The 20,405-nt window shown below is 40.2% G+C and overlaps 1 protein-coding gene across 9 annotated transcripts in view; it reads right to left on the bottom strand.

Moving 5' to 3' along the window:
* Positions 1-703: 703 nt before the first annotated feature.
* The window catches only part of AOPEP (aminopeptidase O (putative)), a 183,768-nt gene continuing 164,066 nt past the window's right edge, over positions 704-20,405 (bottom strand). For all 9 annotated transcript variants that reach the window (XM_059873543.1, XM_059873542.1, XM_059873539.1 and 6 more), the window contains 3 exons: positions 7,173-7,259; positions 4,403-4,547; positions 704-1,506 (listed from right to left, as the gene is read on the bottom strand). In XM_059873543.1, coding sequence (XP_059729526.1) covers positions 4,407-4,547; positions 7,173-7,259 — 228 coding nt within the window. In that variant the 3' untranslated portion in view covers positions 704-1,506; positions 4,403-4,406. The remainder of the gene's footprint in view (positions 1,507-4,402; positions 4,548-7,172; positions 7,260-20,405) is intronic.

The following is a 20,405-nucleotide window of genomic DNA, read 5'->3' on the forward strand; positions in this document are numbered from 1 at the left end:
TGCTGAGCTCATTATTAAAAAAATAAGGCAAGTAGATTGTTTTAAAAGAAGAAAAATTTGGAGCTATTTTAAAAAGTGTGTAGTATCTTACTTGCCCTGTAGCTTCAACCGTACTGGCTACAAAGAGGCCTACAATGTATTTAATTTCTGCATATTTTGTGCAAGAGTCTTATCCAGCTATGCATTTTTTCCTTACACAATGAAAAAGGCAAAAAGCAAGCTGGTTTCTTTTGCTGGCCTTTGCAGAAAAACCAGTGAAATGAAGTGTAACTCTGTTATGAATGGGATCCTGCAATAACTACGTCTGTGAGTCACTACATCAGAAGTCATTGTGGTGTCTCAGTGCCTTCTTGGACAATTTCCTAACTCTTGCTGCATTTGAAAGAATTTGCTGAGTGTCCCTTAATTCAGGTTTTGACACCATGCCTGCCATGGGGGAGGTCAGAAAATGTGGTGACATGAAAAGGAACTGTATTCTTTGTACTGAAGACAATGCTGAGGCAGGCTTTTACTTTAGATTCTGAGCCTAACAAATTTTAAAAAGTACCCCATTTATTTTTTCTCATTAACATCCCTTAACTGATGAGTTCCAGGTTCTTTTCTCCTGCTGCAAAAGCAGGAGTGAAGTCATTCTTCTTCCCCATCTTTAAATTAATGTTGAACCACAGTGCAATGGAAAGATTATATGTACTTGAAAAAAAAATTTATTTCAATAATTTTATTATTATCAAAGAGGATTTGATATAAAACAACAGAGTACGAGGGAAATAAGTCCACAGATTTATGTTGTTTAAATACTTACTCTCTGAAAGTAACAATTAAGATGTATTCTAAAAATGTAGAGATTCGTTGATCAGGAAAGACGAGATACACTTGACATATCATTGCAAAAGAAGTATCACAAGGGTATGAAAGACACTTTCAGAAAGTGAGAGGCCTCATATTTCTAGTAAAATTTAACCTAAACGTGACAGAGACAGCATGATGATCTTTGTTTTTTCTTCAGTTCCATCACCAGGATGATGGCAGGTAACTTTCCACAGTTTATTTCTGCTTCTATCTAATCTCACGAGCCCCACCCCAGGCCCTGCTGAGGTTTTATGAGTTTTTATAAATATGACATAGAAGCTACAAACAAAATTTTAAGTACACAATATAATTTCATCAATTTTCAGTATGCCCAAATTAATAAAGTTGTTCAAATCAAGAATCTTTGGCATCTGCAAACCAGAATGATTGTATTACCAATGCACAAGGATAAATCCCAAAATTCTTGTATCAAAGAATTACCTAGACCCAGAGTAACACGTGAGTGTGTATAGTTTGTCTTGTGTGCATGTGTTCTCAGTTACAGTGGACCTCTAGAAATACAGAAAGGTAAATATTTCTGTCAGCTGATTGTTTTAGCAGTCACATAATCCTTCCTCTGATGTCCTGGGTCAATGAAATCCTAGTACCATCGGGGTTTAGCAGAAGATCTATTAAAAGAGTTGTCTGTGATCTTTCCTGCAATGGAAACAGCATTTAAAGTTATTACTCTGTCACAATGAAGGAATAACTCTGCATTCTTGATTGCCCCAGCTTTCCAAGTTGAGTTATATTTTAGGTTACCAGTAGAGTGTAACTGTAGCTACAGAGTTAACAATGATCTCTTTAGCTTCCTAAAGCTACTGCAACAAGGTCTGGAGAAGACAGGGAGGGATCCATGGTGGAAACACTAACTCTCTTGGTTATTAGCAGGTTACTCTGAAAATAGTGTTGGAGGCAAGTTACCAGAGCAATACTGTGTGATGTGTTTCATATCCACATACCTTCTCATCTTTAGCCAACAGTCCTCTTAAACAGTACTGAGGTAGCTTTTCACTTTAGCCATTTAGTGTCTAACATCAGGATTATCATAATGTATACTGATTGATTTTTTTGAGAGAAAACAGCAACAACATTTCTCAAAGGGTCTTAGGACAGGTACATCTTGTTTTTTGCTCTAGGGCTCGACTCCTGTTCCTGCTGAACTGAGCCAGTGTGTAAAATCAGAACTGATATCAGCTCAGTAGGCACCGGAGGACGGGTCCATCAACAGCCTGGAACAACAGCAGCAGCTGTAAGTTGTTTCCGACTGGAGCTGCCACCATTTCCTGCAAACGACACACAGTGCTAAGCTAAAACTGCAGAGAGGATCATGACAGCATCCATTAAAGAGAAGACTATAAAACAAAAGCTTTATTGACCATTTCAGGTTAAAGTCACAAACGTTATTTCCTCTGACCTTTAGGAAAGCAGAGTAACTAAACTACTGTAGGCAATGCCTTAACATTTACAATCAGACTGAGAACTTAAGAAGCACTATTTATTCTCAACTAAAACTAAAATCTTTGGTCCTTCCCAGGTTGCCTCTGCCTCTTATTCTCCATAGACTGAACCTCGGACACATGCATTCATCACAAATCTGCCCGCTCAGCAGCAAGGGATCTCAGCCAGCAAACGCTCTCTGCCCTGCAGAGAGTCTCCTCTCCCTTCTCTTCAGGTGCAGAACTTAGCCACTGTGAACAAAGAGGGAAACAATCACTGTTCACCAATCAGCTAAGCTCTGCACCTCGCCAGAGATCTCGGTCTCAGCAGAGATAGTTTTCGGAGGAGGTTCTTCCATGATGCTCTGCTGCTTTCCTCTGTTTTTGGTGGGTTTGGGGGTTTGTTTCTCTCTCCCTCTATATATATATACATTTTGTGTGTGTGTATGTGTGGTTTTTGTTTGTCTGTTTGATAGATGGAGAGGATTCCACGCTGTGCACCCATCAGACCGTTAATGGTGAGTTTCATGCTAGCAGCTGTGGTCATGGCTGCGTGGTAATCCCTGGCAATGTGATTTTAATCTTAAGTCACAAATCATCATGCCAGGAACCCAAACAGCCATAACATTAAAAGAAAGCTGTGCAGTCACACAGAGTATTGTACTCAGTATCTTTAGATTTTATATTACAGCTAACCATGCACTTCCACTCTGTCTGTAAAGTCAAAGGGGTAATTCTAGACTCTTGCTAACACCTTCACACCATGTAATTTTCCTATGCTAAATACTTACCATCAGAACCTTGTAGAAATTTTATTTTTATTGTTTCTGGCCTTCAGACACTTGAAGACACCTACCAGATTAAGATTAAGAACTGTTGAACAAAACTCAATTCCTGTGAGTCCTTGATAATTGGGAGTACACAAAAGAGTCTTTTTAGCCCTAACTGTTTTAAAAGTTGCCTCTCCTACCCCACCACTGATATCCTACCATTCTACAGTCTGATCCACCTTTCCCAAAAAGTTTTATTGGCAGGCACAGTTCTTGTCTATACAGAAAAACAACAAGGCTTTTCATAATCAAACTTGCTTTAATAGTATCTGTCATTGGCTGTATTTCATATCAACATAGCAAAAAAACACTACAAAATCAAGTGGAACTCACAGTCAAATACTACTAGAACAGAAGAAAATTAAGATTTTTCCTTGGTATCAATTAGGTGACAATGTTTTTGCTAAATTAGAAGCCTGAATTTTGATACCACAAATCAGCTGTAAAGTTTTGTGAACAACCATGGCAATCAGTCTGTCAGATGAATTGTATGATTGACCAAACATCCTGTACTCGAAGAAACTTTGATACAAAGCCTCATGGGTTATATGTTAAACAGGCATGTGCAGACACTGTAAGGCTACCTCCAACTGCCCAGACAGAGAATTGGAAATTATCTTTGCAAATTTATAGCCTATGGCAATCTTCATTCCATAAATATTTTTGCAATTCTGCTTTTTCTGGTGATTCCTCTCCTTTAATTTCATAAACAAGCTAGCTTCTTCCTGTTAAGGCTGCTTTTCTTACCTCATAATCAATCTTCAAAACCTCCATACCCTTAACACAAAAAAATTTGAATTATCAGTTCTCATATAATACTTGCTTCCAAGTCCACAGTTTCATATTTCCACTGTGGGATCAGGCTTTTTTCAAAGACTATGCTGCCTGTCAAGTAAACATGCAGCTCTATTAAAGAGAAATTCTCCTTGCACAATTGAAATTTGTGTAAGCAGAGTTAGGAATACAGGATGGGAAACAACTGTAGGCAGAGCCTGGCCTTCTTTGGCCATTTGGACTTACAGTTGCCTCTTGTACAGTCCATTACAACAAAGCCATTCTCCACGTTCTCCAGCTATGCCTACATGTATGTAACTCACTGCTCCTGCAGCTGGGCTTAAGAAAAAGAAAAAAAAACAAGCCAACAAGATATATAACAAGAATTATTTCTCAGCCTAAGCAGCCACAAGCTGTATGGTATGCCAAAGTTTACCATGTTCACTGAGCTCTGCATATTCTGTCTATATGAAGCAAAATCAGGGTGTTAGGATTAAAATGAAAAATCACCTTATCAGAATAACATCTCTGCTACCACTTTGGCTGAGGATGCATCCATTTGCTCTTGTGCTGCAGCAAAGCATTTCCGTGCAAGTTCTTGTTGTTTTGCATCTTCATTCACCATTAATTCACCATAGAGATACACACCCATAGCCTGAAAGAGGAACATAACTCACAAGCATCCTACCACCAGTAATAACTAGTTAGCTGGGTTTTTACCATTGACCCTCTAGTAGTCATTTAAACTAAAAATGAAACAAAATAGACAATCCAAAACACAGAAAATACCATTTACTCTCTAATCTCTATTCTTCCCCCTAGAAGAACTAATTTTCTCTGTGTCTCTTTAGCCTAAGGACAGTTGTCTATATGCTATGTTGGCTCTGCAAAAACAGACTATTAAAGTAAGAATTTTGTGTTATGGCATGACAAGAAAATCATTCCTCACTCCACTTTCCTTGCCACTATTCAAGTTGAATGCTATTTCCTTTTACCAACTATCTGATTTTTTCCCAAATGTCCCTTAAGAAAAAAGCTTCTCCTTCCTTCAACAGGATACACATTTTCTTTCTAATTGTCACACATCCATGAACAAAGACTGAAGTACTCCACTCTAAAATTCCCATTTGGTAATTCTGTAACTGGACATCAACTGAATATGGTCACGTCTGTGTTTGACTCCCTTTTTATCAGAGATACAGTTTAGCATACATAAATTCTGGTTGGGTATGAAGGCAGGCTTTTCCTAACTATTTATTCTGGACATAGCAGCTATAAAAAAAGGTAATGGGGCTCCTGTGGGGAGATCTGGGCCCCTCTGACCACTGCCAACAAAGCTCTGGCCAACTTAACAGGAAACATATTGGAGATTGTCTTTTTTTCTTATGATACATTTTTTCAGCTAATTACAGGAATTCAGTAACTGTTAAACTGCACTTACCAAAAAAGGATTACACATGTGAGAAAATATTAGCAGCTTAGCATGCTGACTTTTACAGTTACAGTTTGGACACTTGCAGGAGTGGAAAAATTTGGACAGCATTAAGAAAATTTAATTTTTTATGCTATTCCTTGCAATTTCTAGCATTGGCTGGTAAGCCTTAAAACCCCCTTCAGCCAGAAGAGAAATTGAAAATTTAAAAATGACTGAAGTAAAAGTAGAAAGTCCCAGAGTGGCAGGAACCTGCCAGACTCCTTGCCAATTCTCTAAGCATACTGTGATGCCAAGAGAACCAAAACCTCAGATTTCCAAGGTTTGCAGCTGCACCAAGGTCTGGTGCAGACACACAAATGGCCTTGGAGCTGGGCTCCAGTTGCTCTCATTGAGAATTTTTTAAATGGTGAAATTTTCTTACTATAGGAACTACCTTCTCTACCCAGCATTAATAACTCTCCCTTAGGTCTAAACATTTATATGCAGTAAACGGACTAGCATTTTGTAGAACTTCAAAGGATTTAAACAGTCCATTTGCATTTTTCCCCAGACTTTTAAAAATGCCATGTTACATGATCAGTACAGACATGCAACTGCTCTGATTTAAGTAATCACACCAGAAGCTCATTGTGCCATTAACTGTATGCACTGCTGAGGTAAATGAAATTAAGATTACATTAAAAAGTTGCAAAAAATTATTTCCCTACACTGCAGAAAATGTCTTTAATTGATATAATAGCTATTCCAAATATAATGCAATTCTGTATGGTTTTATCAACTCAAGGATTTCCTGAACCCCACATCCCCAGTTTCTGCTGGTGGTTATCTCCAGCCTTTCACAGAATACAAATATGCATAATCCGTGTAACTTCTTATGAAATAATGTTATTTTAAGTCATTTTTGTTTGTTTATTTGTTTTAATACAGAGCTTGCCAAGAGCTCTGGTGCCTGTTCACTGGCTAAGATATAAACAGGAGGTATACTTCCGAGCTAGAAGAACACATGACAAACTGCAATAATTCAATTGCACTGTATTGCCTGAAAGCAGAAAATCCTCATTGGCTGTAAATAGCTTTGTTCATTGTCAACATCAAAGGTAAAGACATTAATATCTTGCCTATATTTTGATGTATCTCCACCATTTTCTATTTTTTAACATACATTGAAATATTTAAAATTCATCCTAGGCAGTGAATGTCTAGATTTTATAGGGCTCATAGTGAATAAAGATAAATAAAAGTGAAAATATAAAAAGGCAGAGGTGCAATTAGAATTCTAAGTTCCCAGTGGCCTAAATAAAAGGCCATAGTAAGGGAATCATGTATGTCCACTCTTTTAATGCCTTCACAATCCTCTCTTACCATGTCCCTACCCACGGAGGAGCTAGGATTCCCTGGATGTGCTATACTGCTTCTGGCTGTCATCTTCAAAACTAAGGTTACCACAGCACTGACTGCTTTGCACCTACCTCATACCTGCACTGGCATTCACAGCCACACTTACCCTCCTTATCCTCCAAAAGGAAACTGCTGAGAAGTATCTTCCTAGCATCACTCATACCCCTGGCTTGCATGAGGTATGAGTGATGCAAGAAGAGGAGGAATTCTATCCTATTTCACCACTTGACAGAGGATTGGTAGTCTTTAGGTTTAGGTGGGGTTGAATACCCCTACCCTAAGTGGCTTCCATAAACTGCAATGTTTAGAGGACCACAGAACAAAAAGATGAATACACAGCCAAGTTTCTGACAAACTGCAGCAAAAAAATATACTTTTTTTTTTTTTTCCAGCATAAGGGTGTTGAAAAGTTGATTGTTTTCAAAATGTCAGTTAAATGTAACTTACCTGATCATCTCTAAGGAATCTCTCAATGTCTCCATACCCAGGCTCATATTTATGTTTAATGACAAGTTCACACCACCGATGACGAACCTTTGGGAAGAAAAATAAAACTAGGTTAAAAACAAATGAACAAACAAACAAACAAACCCCTGTATTTTGTCTGAGTGTTGATAATGTATTTGTACCAGTTTGGCTTTTTCATCTTTGTTGGGTTTGTGTCTTTTGGCAGGTTACAGCCTGACAAGTCAGTCAGCCGGACAGAGGAGACAGAGCTCTGTGCCCCTCAGCCTGGGCTTTGGAAACCCAGGATGCTCAAAGACAAACTCCTGATTCTGTGCTAGAAACTAACCCAGATCCAGGCACACATCTGCAGCATCCTCACTGTACTGTTTCCAGTCTTGGCTTTCTTCCTTTTAAGTTAGGCTAGAGGTTATTTCTTTCGTATTGTCAAAAGGGGGTCATGGGAGGTGGCAGGAAACAGATTACCACTGCAAAGGTCTGGAAAAGCCACAAAATATAACTGATAATATACCCTATTTAAGTGTATCATACATGTGATAAAAAGGCTTAAATGTATTTCTGTACCAATACTAAATACATGCCAAAAGGATAAAAGTTAGATATCAACCCATGAAACAGGGAGCTTTCACTTAAATGAACCAGTTTTGCTACTAAGAGATTTTAAGCACATTTTTTAGCATTTAAAAATCATCTGCATTTAACAAGCTGTCATGCTGTTCTACCAATACACATTGATAAAAACAGTTATTGACACACTGTAATTTCAAGCAAATTACAACTGAAAAAATGTTTTTACTTTAGTAGTATGAACATGAATTACACATGTGTTGTCTTTACATTTTTGTCTTTGCTCTTAGCCACTCTTGAGGCCTAAGTGTCATCTTACACTCCAGTAAAGCTTTCCTGATTGCAGGCAGTGATCAGCCTAACATTTTATATTCCATTAGCAATGCAGCACTGATAACAGTGCAGGAAAACAGTTAAGTGGAATAACTCCCAATGCTTCTGTTTCAGCCTTTTCTCTTGCCATCTTTCAAAAGACAGGGCACCTAATGAAAATCATCTTTCATAGTAAGAGCAAAATGTTAGCAGTTCTAGTAGTTTTTGAAACTGAGTCCAAATTGTGCTTATATCAAGTAGCTGAATATGAACCTTTCACAGAATGACAGATGTAATGATGACATTGAGAACCGAAGACAGCAAGGGAGTATGGAGAAAAAGGTACTGTTGCTTTTGGAAATAAGGTTTTGCCTTATTGCCTTTTTATCCTAATCCCTGCCAACTTTTTAGCACTGGAAAAAAAATCACAGAATTACATTAGATTAGATGTCAATCCTATTAGCATAATAACAAGTGATAAATGCCCACAGGTCCTGTGCACTTAATACCTCTTTTCAGCTGACACCTTATACAAAATAGTTTGAAGACACCTCATGAAAATAAAAAACTGTGAGGTTTTGGGGCTGGGTGTATTTTGCACTCACTACATTTAAGATACTAATTAGCTACACTGCTGTGCATGATAGGGAATAACTGCTGTCTCTTACAGCTTTTTGCTGACAAAATAGCAGCTGCTAAGATTCCTGCAAGTGGAACCAGAGATAAATTCACAAAAGAAATGGCTTTCCAAGATTCAACTCACTTTGCTGTAGATGACCATAATGCAGACCTTCAAAACCCTACCCAGCTGCCGCTTCTCTCAGGATACACTAAATGTTTCTCCAGGAAATCTTCCCAGGCAATCCAGCTTTGTTACAGGGTGTTTCTCAGCACCAAGCAGCTCCTTGCCTGGGTAAAACTACCCAGACTCAATCATACACCTCTCCTATCTGTAAGATGAGTTAAGCAAACAATATAAACACATTTAAAAGACTGTAGATACACTTTACTCTGCAGATACTTCCATATATAACAAAAAATCCAAACAGAATTTCTAATGTATTCTGATAGCAATGAAGAGAAACATGAGGAGGAGAAAGGGTCTGTTGTCCCCTCCTGTGATTACTGCTCTTCTGCATCTCATGATCCAGCAGTTACAGCACTTACTCAGGAGGTAGGCAATCAAGTGCAGCTTCTGTGGCTGCTCATGACCTCAAACTGTGCCTTCCATGAGAATATTTCAACAGCAGGGATGGGACTGTCTTCATACCTCCTGGTGGAGCTGTTATTTCCCCTGCAGTTATTATAGCATTTATTGATGTAAAGGTGGAGTCACAAGACTTAAGGGCCTACACTTCTGAGTACTCTTTATAACAAGTAGGGTCCTGGCTGAAAGAGCACTGAAGCCAGTTTGTCCCTAAAATACTTTTCTTGGTGCAACCATTGTAGCTGTATCAAGAACAGAACAGAAGTTCTCTCTGTGAAGGCGTCAAGTGGTCTTACTTCCTGACATATTAACATCACCTATGACTGACATTGCATCAGGGCCTGAGCATCTGAATTCCCATGCCTTTGGAAAACACAGAACTAAGCTGTGCCTATTCCCTTAACTGTTCCTTCCTCCATATGGTTTCTGTCCTTGGCAACTAACATTTATTCAAATAGTTAAAAAGAAAAATATTTATTTGTTGAGTGAGATCTGAGACAGCACACACTTTTCTTTCTCTCTTTTGCTTTTTTCCCTTTCTTTCCCAGGGTGAGTGAGTATAAACCCCAGCACATTCCCAGACCTGAAACGCTGGCACTTTGCCAGCTGGGGCTGGAGCAGCATGCCTCTTATCCTCGGATTACACATTTGCCTCCACATTTGTCTGCCCCAAATATTCCCGTGGCAAAGCAAACTGCAGGAGAAACAATGGCTGCTGAAGGGCCTGTGAAACCATCAGCTCAGTCAGCCCTGCTCTCTGACTTGTGCAAGACCCCAGAAAGCCGAGCACAGAAACCAAGGCTGGCTCCAAGTGCCAGAGGGGCAGGGGGGCCTTGCACAATGTGGACTGAAATATATTGGTTACATTCCTGCCCCCTGCGCCATATGGTGTGTAGACAGCCGTGCTGCCCAAACTGCAGCTAGAGCAGCTTCTCAGACACATGAACTATAAAGAAGGAATTTTTCTATGATACTCCATCGCCCTAAGGCCGATTCCACAAACATAAGAATTTTAGTCACATAAGAGTAGGGTGCAAAAAAAAACCAAACTGTTCCCAGTGTCTCATCCAATGCTTAGAGTGGCAAGAGCAAAATGGGCCCCACAGCTTCACAGCCTAATGAATGAGTCATATGTGAACAGACACTTTCAACAAAACAGTTTCAAAAGGAAATTTTGAAAACCAAGTTGCTTGTGGTCGGACTGGGCTAACCATACCACATCCTGTGCATGCTCTTCTTGGTTTTCTTTTCCTCCCAGGAGCAAATACTCAGTGGCAAAAATAAGAATTCATTAATCCTCTTGCAGTTTTCTCTCTGCACGTTTCTCTGTGCTCTTCCACAGTTCAGAGATTCACAGCATATGTCATTTTGGCTGATTATACCATAAACAATATAAACTAAACCTGAAAAGTAATTTACAGCAATCCATCCTGTTATTGCTGGCAGAAAGCACAGAGGACTTTGCTGGATCTGAAGCAACACCTTTAACTGCTCACCCACCCACACACACACACTCTTACTGGTTTGGCAGCTGCAAGGACCCACATGCTGATATTGGAATTGAAATTCATTTTCACAGCCTGCAATACCAGGGTGAGAGCTGTCCTCCCAAGTCCAGGACTGATGGCTGGCACTCCCAAGGATGGGGAAAAGTAGGGCAGAGGAGTGATGGAGGCCTGCTGACACCTCAGATTTCTTGTGGATGGACCCTCATTGCTTGGAAATTGTTTTGTCATCCCACCCTGCTTTTGAAGATGGTGGGGGCCTCTCCACTGCCAGGTTTTTAAGCTAAATGAAGTTTGTAACTGTGTGTTTTGCAATGCAATACTCATATTAGTAGTGCATTTCTGAGGCATAGTCCAGTAACATGAAGACAGAGAGACTCAACATCTTAGGTACAAAACTTAATTTTTGTAAGTACCAACAACATTGAAATCTAAGTACTGGCACGTACCTACACGAAACATCGTGAAGGGATGCTACTGCCAGACAGGAGAGTCCCAAATACAGGAGCAGCAGCTTATACAAATAATTCTGGAAGCCTCATAATATCTTTTAATTTAAGAAAAATACACAGTATTGCACAATATTATTTGTAACTCAAAAATACTTGCATTTGGACAGCTCAATGGAAGATACCAAAATTTTGCTTGCTCTGTTTTCAGACAATGCAAGCTGCTGCATGAGATTATTTGAGGGGGGAAAAAAATACATAAAATGTTCTAATAATCCAGCTCTGAGGCAGTCCCTTTAACAACCTGGGGCAAGACCTTTTGGGAGACATTATTTGAAGCTGACAGACTAAAGCCATGTAAGGTACCAAATACATGGCTTGACTTTCAAAAGAAAAGCTCCCAGTGACATATATACCCGGGGAAAAAATATTTTAAAATAAGGTATTTTGAAAATGTCTTAAATTAAAGAGATACTAACCGCTTCTGACCCAGGTGATAAATTCTTTTGCCTAATCCATTTTATTCTCTCCTGGCCCACACAGTCACAGAATCCTACAATGGAATGTGTTGAAAAGGACTTTAAGAACGATGTAGTTTCAACCCTCCTGCCATGGCAGGGATATCTTCCACTAGATCAGGTAGCTCAAAGCCCCATGCAATGTTGGTCTTGGATGGGGCAACTTCCACAGAAGGGGAAATTTCTATGGGAAACCTGTTCCAGTGTCTATCCACTTTGAGAGTAAAGAAGTCTCTATTATCTAATCTAAGGCTACTCTCAGTTTAAAGCCATTCCCCCTAGTCCTGTCACTATATGCTCTTGCAAATAACCCCTCTCCATCCTTTTTACAGGCTCCCTTCAGGTACAGGATGGCTGCAATTAGGTCACTCCGTCTCTTCACCGGGCTGAACTAACTCAATTCTTTGGCCTTTCCTCACAGGAAACACAGAATCTCACAGAATCACAGCTGAGTTGGAAGGAACCCTTAAGGATAACTGAGTTCAATTCTCAGAGTTGTATACAAGCAAAAAACATAATAAAAAAATTACTTCTGAGGTCTATCCATAAGATCTGGAAAACAAGTAATTTAAACCATGCCTTTATTAAAGGGAGAAAAAATTAGACTTTACTAAACTTTTGGTCTGCAGAATGGGAGGCTAGCTTCAGGGGAAATTAGGACATTTTGCTAATAGCTGGATCCAATTTAAAAGGCGCCATAAGACAAGAGATCTAAATCACTAATCAAAAGCAACATACTTAAAAGATCTTAGAAAATGAGACCATTTGAAATAGAGTAAGAGCTATTGTCCAACAAAGTGGAACCTTTATTAAACGTATGGGGCATCTGTGATCTCTACCAAATACAGGTTCAGACTCTATTGATACAATTATTTGAACAACTTGACTCTTTTTAGAGAGTCTCAGAGGTCAGACTCCAGTCTAATTCACAAAGGAAAAAATAGAATTTTTTTTTTCAAATAACCAAGCCATGCTACAACAGATTAATTTTAATTAACAATAAGGAAGCACTCCAGAGCACCTGAATGCTGCTCTGTTCCATCTGAAAGCATTTCTCACCAGTCTCTTCCTATCTACAGATAAATTGGACTAAAATATTAGATCATTTGCCTGCCTAAGTAAGTAACAAATGTTGCCAGACAATATTTGAACTAAAAAACAGGTTTTACAGTTGTTTAGCATGGAAGAATTGCAGTTTAATAATTGCCAATTTTAAAGTGCATTTAATGACTTCCCCCCCCATCTTAGCTGAAATAGTTATTCTTTAATACACTAGTGGCTTTTCATTCTATATAGTCTCTATTTCAAGTGGGCACTCCTATCTTTTATGCCACAGGAAACACAGACTTTAGAAGGTGAATTTGATTTCATTGAAACTTGTGCAAGTGAGGGATGCTGAGGCAGCTCACCAGGAGCAATGAAACAGCTTTTTGTGTTACACCTGTGTTGACAGACTATCAGATTGGCAGTCTGAAAGAGAGTACTCAAAGAGCCAAAAACCTACTGGATGTATACAGAATGGATTCATAATTTTTACAAGGATTCTGTAATTGTGATTATTCTGTTTGCCAAGGGTTTGTCAGGAGACTGAGTAAAGAAGCCATCTATCAGCTTAAATTAGTTTTGTTTTAGACTAAAAACTGGACTTTTCATGGCCTAAGTTTTCTCTCAGGTCTTGTAGCATGTGCTCTGACAGTATTGCAGAGCCCAAAGAATCTAAAGGCCAGATACAGCACCACAGCAGCAGCAATTTTTTAAGGAAATTTTTCTTCCTGAGATCCTCATGGCATCAGGGTTCACTTAATGCTGTTTCTCACAGTGCAATGCTCTGTTTTGGTATAAAACCCTTAATTTTCCAGAGCTATGGCCAAAATGATGATAACATTTCTAATTTTAAAAAAGGCTTTTGGTAGCCTTACTCAAGCTGTATTTTACTTTGAGTACTGGAATGAACCACAGTTCAGTAGCTGGACCTGAGGCAGATTGAGCTTACAGAGCTCCACCATGCTCTGCATTTGACATCTCTGATTGTACAAGCAGCTCCAGGTTGTATAGGTAGATTGTACATGCTATTCCCACCACCTTGGACAACCTCCTTTCCTGCTGTGCAGCACAGCATGAGTATCTCAGCCCACTGACACCACAGCAAAAAAGAAAAAAAAAGCATGGTCACACAGGAAATCCTAAGGCAGTAATGAGCTGGCAGATCAAAACTTTGTCAGGAGCTAATTGTAATTTTGAGGAGTACTATGTAGAGGTCTAAAATAATTTAAAACCTGGACTATGAGCAGGTCACTAAAAAGTCACTTAAAAGATAATTTTAGCAGAATATCAGACATTAGACTTTGGTAATCTTGGTAGCAATGTTCTACTTCTGTAATTAATTTTTCTTCTTCTGATTTGTATTTCTGCAGAGATTTAGCAATTGCACACTATGAAGGGTGCTGGAAACAATGGAGAAGGACATGTAAGTCCCATCTCTCCTTCCTTAACAGCGCTGATGAAGAGCTGTGGGTAGAGCTCATGCAGCAACTGCCTATATTTAGTAGCAGAAGAGAAAGGTGTGGCACAATCGAGGTTTGAAAGGCAAATTCTGTTGCTTGGTCAGTGGCAGAGTGTGGGGCAGCTGGCAGCAGCCTTTGAACCTGTACCTGTGCTAGTGTGCCCATGGGCCAGGCAGCATGCTTCCACAGCTGTGCAAGCTTCAAGCCACAGCAGGTGCCTGCTTGAGCCTTCTCACATTTATAGATGTGACTTAGGGGCATGTATTTTCTTCCTGACCTTTGTCCTCTGCTCCAACCACATGCTCCTGTTTTAGCGGTCACGTAGTTCTAGATAACATGATGTTAAAAAGTTTATATGGTACCACATCCTTGCTCAAGAGCAACCTCATCAGCTTCCACAGGCTGTGAACATGACTGTACTCCCACCTGCAAATAAAACATGTATCTCTCCCATAGCCAGCACAGAGGCTCTTTTCTACATGACGAAACAGAAGCCAGGAATCACAAAACACGCTGCTTCAGAAAGCCCAGGCAGAGCAGCAGGCAACCTTGCTGTGATCAAAAAGGCATAGCAACCAAAGGATAGCAGTTCAGGACAGGATTCACTCTTGGCAATGCAGCAAATGCTGAGGACTTGTTTGGAAAACACAAAAGCTCTTTCCCCCCCCCCCCCCCCCCCCCCCCACTTCAGGCTTAGAGCAGAGAGCTCCCAATTACAAACCAGACACTCTTCTCCCTATGTGGGCCCCATCTGTGATCAAGGACAGCTGTGTTGGTAGAAAAAAAAATTTCCAAAAGAAGTCAGAAAAGCCAAGAGACTAAGAAGCCATGTCTAATCCTTTCTCAAAGGTGGCACTGGCTGTGTCTCTCGTCTGATGTCAAAGCTGTCACTGTGAATAAGAGGCTTGGTTGGGATGCCTAATTGTGTAATCTCAATGCTCTTCAGCCTGCCCCTCCTTACCCTGTCTAACAGGAGATGGATACAAAACAGGATGGTCTCTAGCTTTACAGAAAACCAACAAAGTGATGATAGGAAAATGACCCGGAGACCAGTTAGATGAGGAAAAGGCCACCAGCAGCAAAGCAGTGTGACAGCTTCAACAGCCCTGTCTGGGAGACCACATTGCCATGGTGCCTGAAGGCTTTTCTCACAACATACACATTTGTGCTGCCACTGTCCCCATGCTGGGGAGAGCAGCTCCTATATCATAGTGCATGTAAGGTAGGGAAATGTTTAACACAGCATGTGAACTCACTTAATTTCAAAAACAAAGGTTTTAAAAAATAAGGCTTAATTTAAAACATAGATACACTACTTATACTGAAACTAAATGCTTCCCCTTTGTCTGCATTTTCACTATTGCCTGCTCAGCATGCTGGAGCACCAGTGCCATTCACAGCTTGCACCAAGATGCAGATAGCAGAAAAGATGTCACCATCTGCCTTTTCAACAATTTCACTGGAGATGTGTGCTGAGCTTTGCTTTGCTGTGGTGCTGCCAGCTCTCAGGAGAAGGCTTCCTTCTGGCTGGTGACAGAAACAATGCTTGTGCCACCTTGCCTGCTCTCAATTCTTGCTCCTTCCTTCCCCAGCAGGGTGCTCTGGTGAGGATGGCTGCATGTGTGAAGACACAGTCTAAGGGTGATCCTGCACCTCAGAGGGAGAGGAAGGAAGACCAGGTCCCAGCCTAAGGTACAGCCAACATCAGAGGGGTACTGCAGGGACAAGCCTCATGGCTTCAGGAAGGTAAGCTTGGCTTTGGCACATGTTCACATCCAAATGGACACTTTTGCCAAAATGCAGCAACACAACTGTCTCCCATCTCATATACAGCCCCATCCACATTCCCTCTGACAGCCTACTGAAACACCTATCAACAAAAATGGCTAGATTATGACAGAACATAGAATGGGTTGGGCTGGAAGAGACCTTAAAGATCACCTCATTCCAACCCTATCACCAGTGGCAGGGAGACCTTTCACTAAATCAGGTTGCTCAGAGCTTCATCCTACAAGACCTTGAACACAGCCAGGAATGGGGCATCCACAGCTTCTCTGGGCAACCTATTCCAGTGCCTCACCATCCTCACAGTAAAGAATTTCCTCCTTATAGCTAATCTAAACCTACCCTCTTTCAGTTTGAAACTGTCACCCCTTGTCCTATCCCAACAGTATCTCTGGAATCAGCAGAAATTTTATCACCATAGCAAGCAATTAAAACACTTCTCTTTACCACTGTCTCTGCTGGCTGTCTCCAGATAGAGTCTGCTTATAATTTTTACCCATATAGCGTCTGCATATGTGTTTCAACACAGCTTATTTATATGTGCACATAAAAGCATGCTGGGCTTATAAATGCAAACGTTATAGTGGGAAAAAAGCACATAAACATACACATCTGATGTAGAAATTCAACTCTGAAGAGTCTGAGATCAAGCACACCAACAGTCTGTTACCAATTATTATTAAATTATATCTCCTGTTCAGCAAAAGGAAAGGCTGCTGTAAGCATCAAGGCAACAGTAAACTATCTCCTTTGCCTATGCCCCTCTCTCCATTCCTCTGCTTCTACCTCACCCGTCTTGTAGCTACAGGAAAAAACCCTTTTATCCTTGGTCTACCACAGTGAATGTGGTCAAAACATTTGTTATTTCCAGGCAAGATTACTGTCATAGACAGAATCTGAACTCCACATGAAAATGAGACTCAAATTCCAAGCAACGAACAATGTGACTGCCTGTTTTTTCCGTAACTTAGGTCACAGCCAGCCTACTCAGTACATGCTCACATCCTTCTAATCTCCCATTGCTTAAGACCTGGATTTCCACTTTCAAAATAATTACATATACGATTTTTACTCCAAAGACAAAGACCTTTTGCATCACTCTTATTCTCTCTTCTTCAACGCCCAGCAAAAAAATTCTTAAGTGAAAAATACATTGATTTTATAAAATCAGAAGAAATATGCTCATTCATGCAATGAGAACATTTAGATTTTCCTCCTCCTTTGACATTTTTTAGTTGTCTTTTCCACTTCTTTCATTCCCTGCTGCTGGAATACAGTGATGGTTGTTGCTTAGGACAATGCTTACATCATGTGGAACACAACAAAATTCCTTTTCCTTCTCAGGACTCTGCAACTCCAACTGACACAAGGGTTGAAAGTAGGACAGCAGACTTTACCCACGTGTTATTAAGTCAGTGACTCAGTGGTGGAATTGTATCTGTGTGGTTAAGAAATTGTGTCAGAACCTGCACCTTTGAATTGTCCTGCTTCTTGAAGTATTTAGACCTCACAAATTGTGGTCCTATTCAGGCATACCCTGCATCTGCAGCCAGCCTTCAAACAGGAATGAGAAGTATTAGATGAGCTATTTGGATGAAGTCTCAAAATAAGTTTATTTTAAATAAAAACATTTTCAGATTGTTTTTCAGAATTAAATACCAAAACAAGCCAACCAAAAAACCTCCCAAAGAAAGCAAACCTCAGAGGAACATCCTTACTACTGACAGCTAGGGTATTTCATTTGTATATTAGAACTACCCCCTCCCTATCATGGGCATTATGCCAGTGCTATCATATATATGCAAACAGAGTAACTTTTTAAATTTCATAACAAAGGCAGGTGGTTTGTATTACAGCACTGGGTTTATACTGCCCGACAAAGAAATACTGAGTAAAAGTTTATGTAGAGCAATTGCATCCAATTCAGACAACCTTTAGGACTGAGTTCAGAAGCCCAGAGGGCTCCACCACTTCATTCTCCTTGCTGGACAACAGGACATAGAATTATCTCCAATGCCTTCCTCCACATATTATTTGGAAAAGCAGTAAAAAATGCCAAACTAACCCAACTGCATATTTGGTTCCCTCCTACCATGAGCTCCTCTGCTTTCCAAGTTTCGCTAAGTTTCTGGACTGCCACACAGAGGAAATTAAGTTGAAAACTGGTTAGAAAAATCGGGTGATAAGTGAACAGCACCAGTAATGGCAGCAGTCAGGGCACAGAAACTCCTGCTCCTGCCACCCAGCAGCCACTGAGATCACTTGGAAAAAACATGTTGCTGTTGGCTCCTGGAGGGGTGTGGGACTAGGAGTGCTGACTGGTGGAAAGCTATTTCCAGTGCTCCATAAATCTTGTGTTCTGATCATGCCCTTCAGCAAATGCTGATGGAGGGATTTTCTGCTCTTCTCAAGTGGCTGGAAAAGCCCCCCTACTTTGCATGTGGAAACAAAACAAACCCAAATTACAGCTACTCAAGATTATCCTTCGGCCAGTCTTACAAATTCATCTCAACATATCCACTCAGTCACAATGGGCACATAAGCCAGAGTGCGTCTCATGGGAGGACTCCCATGGCTGCCACTGGAAGTGTTTTTCCGTCATCTTGTTCCAATTTTCTTAGCTTTGAATTTTGGGCCTCTTCTTCACTCTTGGGAAGCAAGTGCCACTTTCCTAAAAACTACCCTTTTCTAAGCTCCTTTCGTTGGGAAATAGATCCAACTCATGCAAACGCACACTTTTGAAAAACTGTCTTAACCAATATCAATACCAATACTGTCTGTGCCAAAGAGCCTGCAAATTGCATTTAAATGCAACATGAACAAGAACATGAAACAGAGTGAAGACTCAAATTTTTTCAGGATCATAGAGGACATTTTGCAAGAGGCTGTGGCTTCAGTCAACACATCTATCAGCAAAGAGGACAGTCTACAATACACCCTGAAATTATCCCTTTTTCTACAAAAAGGGGAAGGGCTTTCTATGACAGAGATATATTCTTAGCAAGGATTTGCATAAGGAAGTAGGAGAAGCAGAGCAGGGAAATAATAGTGAGGATGTGTGTGAAAAGCATCAGACTGATAACAGCAAAGAGATTTTACTTCGTGAAAACATATATCTTTTCTTTCTTTTCTATTTAATGAAAGTACTGCCTCAGTAATGGTTGGGTGTACAAACCTCAAATATTATTTCTTCCAGAAACAAATGTACCCTGCAGGCTGACTCATCTACAGAGCCTTTTCTAGGTTCATTATCATTCTTTTCTAGATTACTAATATCATGTTCCTCCTGATGAGCTAACTGCAATTCAATTGCAAATAAAAAATTATTCAATGTAACCATACTAGCATTATTGTGTCTAGTGGCACAATAATGCTTTAACTAAAACATTCAGAAAGGAAAAGGCAGGTGAAATTTATTTTGCACTCCTGGTAAATTTTCACAGCAGATTTGTAAGTCCTGCAAAACAATGTTTTATCCAAAATAAGGCATCTCCTCCTGACTTGAACTGAAACCGAGCAATAACCTGTATATTTAAATATAAAATAAGTACAGAAACTATTTTTACTTTTGCAGGAAAATAATCACTAGAAAGCAATGCCCTGTAATAGAGCCATCAGCTCAAGCTGTCACCTTTTTTATCTTCTGATTTGGTGCTTCATACCAACAATTACATTAGTTAAGGAAAAGAACCATGGTTCTCCTCCCGGTGGTCGCAATGCCACTATCTGAAACATGCCTCCCTGTTGTTACACAGTACAGCCAGGAAGGACTGGCAAGCCTGTGGAGGTATTTGCAATATGTTACTAACTGTACTCAAAAGCTGGAGACTGCTTCTGACTCCCTGCCCCAAGGGAGGACTGGCCCAGTGTTTGTGCTGAAAGTAAAGCTCACCAAGTGCCTTCTTCCAGTGTGCACTGACCTTTCCCAAGCAGTTCCCTTTTCCCACCCAGTTTTGTGCTGTTGTCTACAGAGCTCTGTTCCATAAGCGTGCCTTCAAACAATGCCCATCCACAATCAGCAGGACAGCTGAATTATGCAACCTGAGAATGTGCTCAGCTCAACAGTCACCATCAGATGGGAAATGACAAGAATTCATTTGAGCTTCCACATCTGCCAGCTTTTCGCAGGCTAGGAAAGATCAATGAATCAAAGTTATTTTATCCTAACAGAATTCTCACCGATTCTAGGATGCCAGGCACCTTAGATGGTTTGTATTAGGTGACTGCATTTCTCTCAGTGAAATAAAATGCCACCACTTTATAGCCTTGGTCACACAGGCAGACATGCACAATGAAGTACTTGTGTGAGAACAGCTTTATGCCACCCACATGACTGATGATACTATGATCTTAACTCATTTTACTCAC

This window comes from Haemorhous mexicanus, chromosome Z (genome assembly GCF_027477595.1).
Source record: "Haemorhous mexicanus isolate bHaeMex1 chromosome Z, bHaeMex1.pri, whole genome shotgun sequence".
In the NCBI taxonomy this organism is placed as follows: domain Eukaryota; kingdom Metazoa; phylum Chordata; class Aves; order Passeriformes; family Fringillidae; genus Haemorhous; species Haemorhous mexicanus.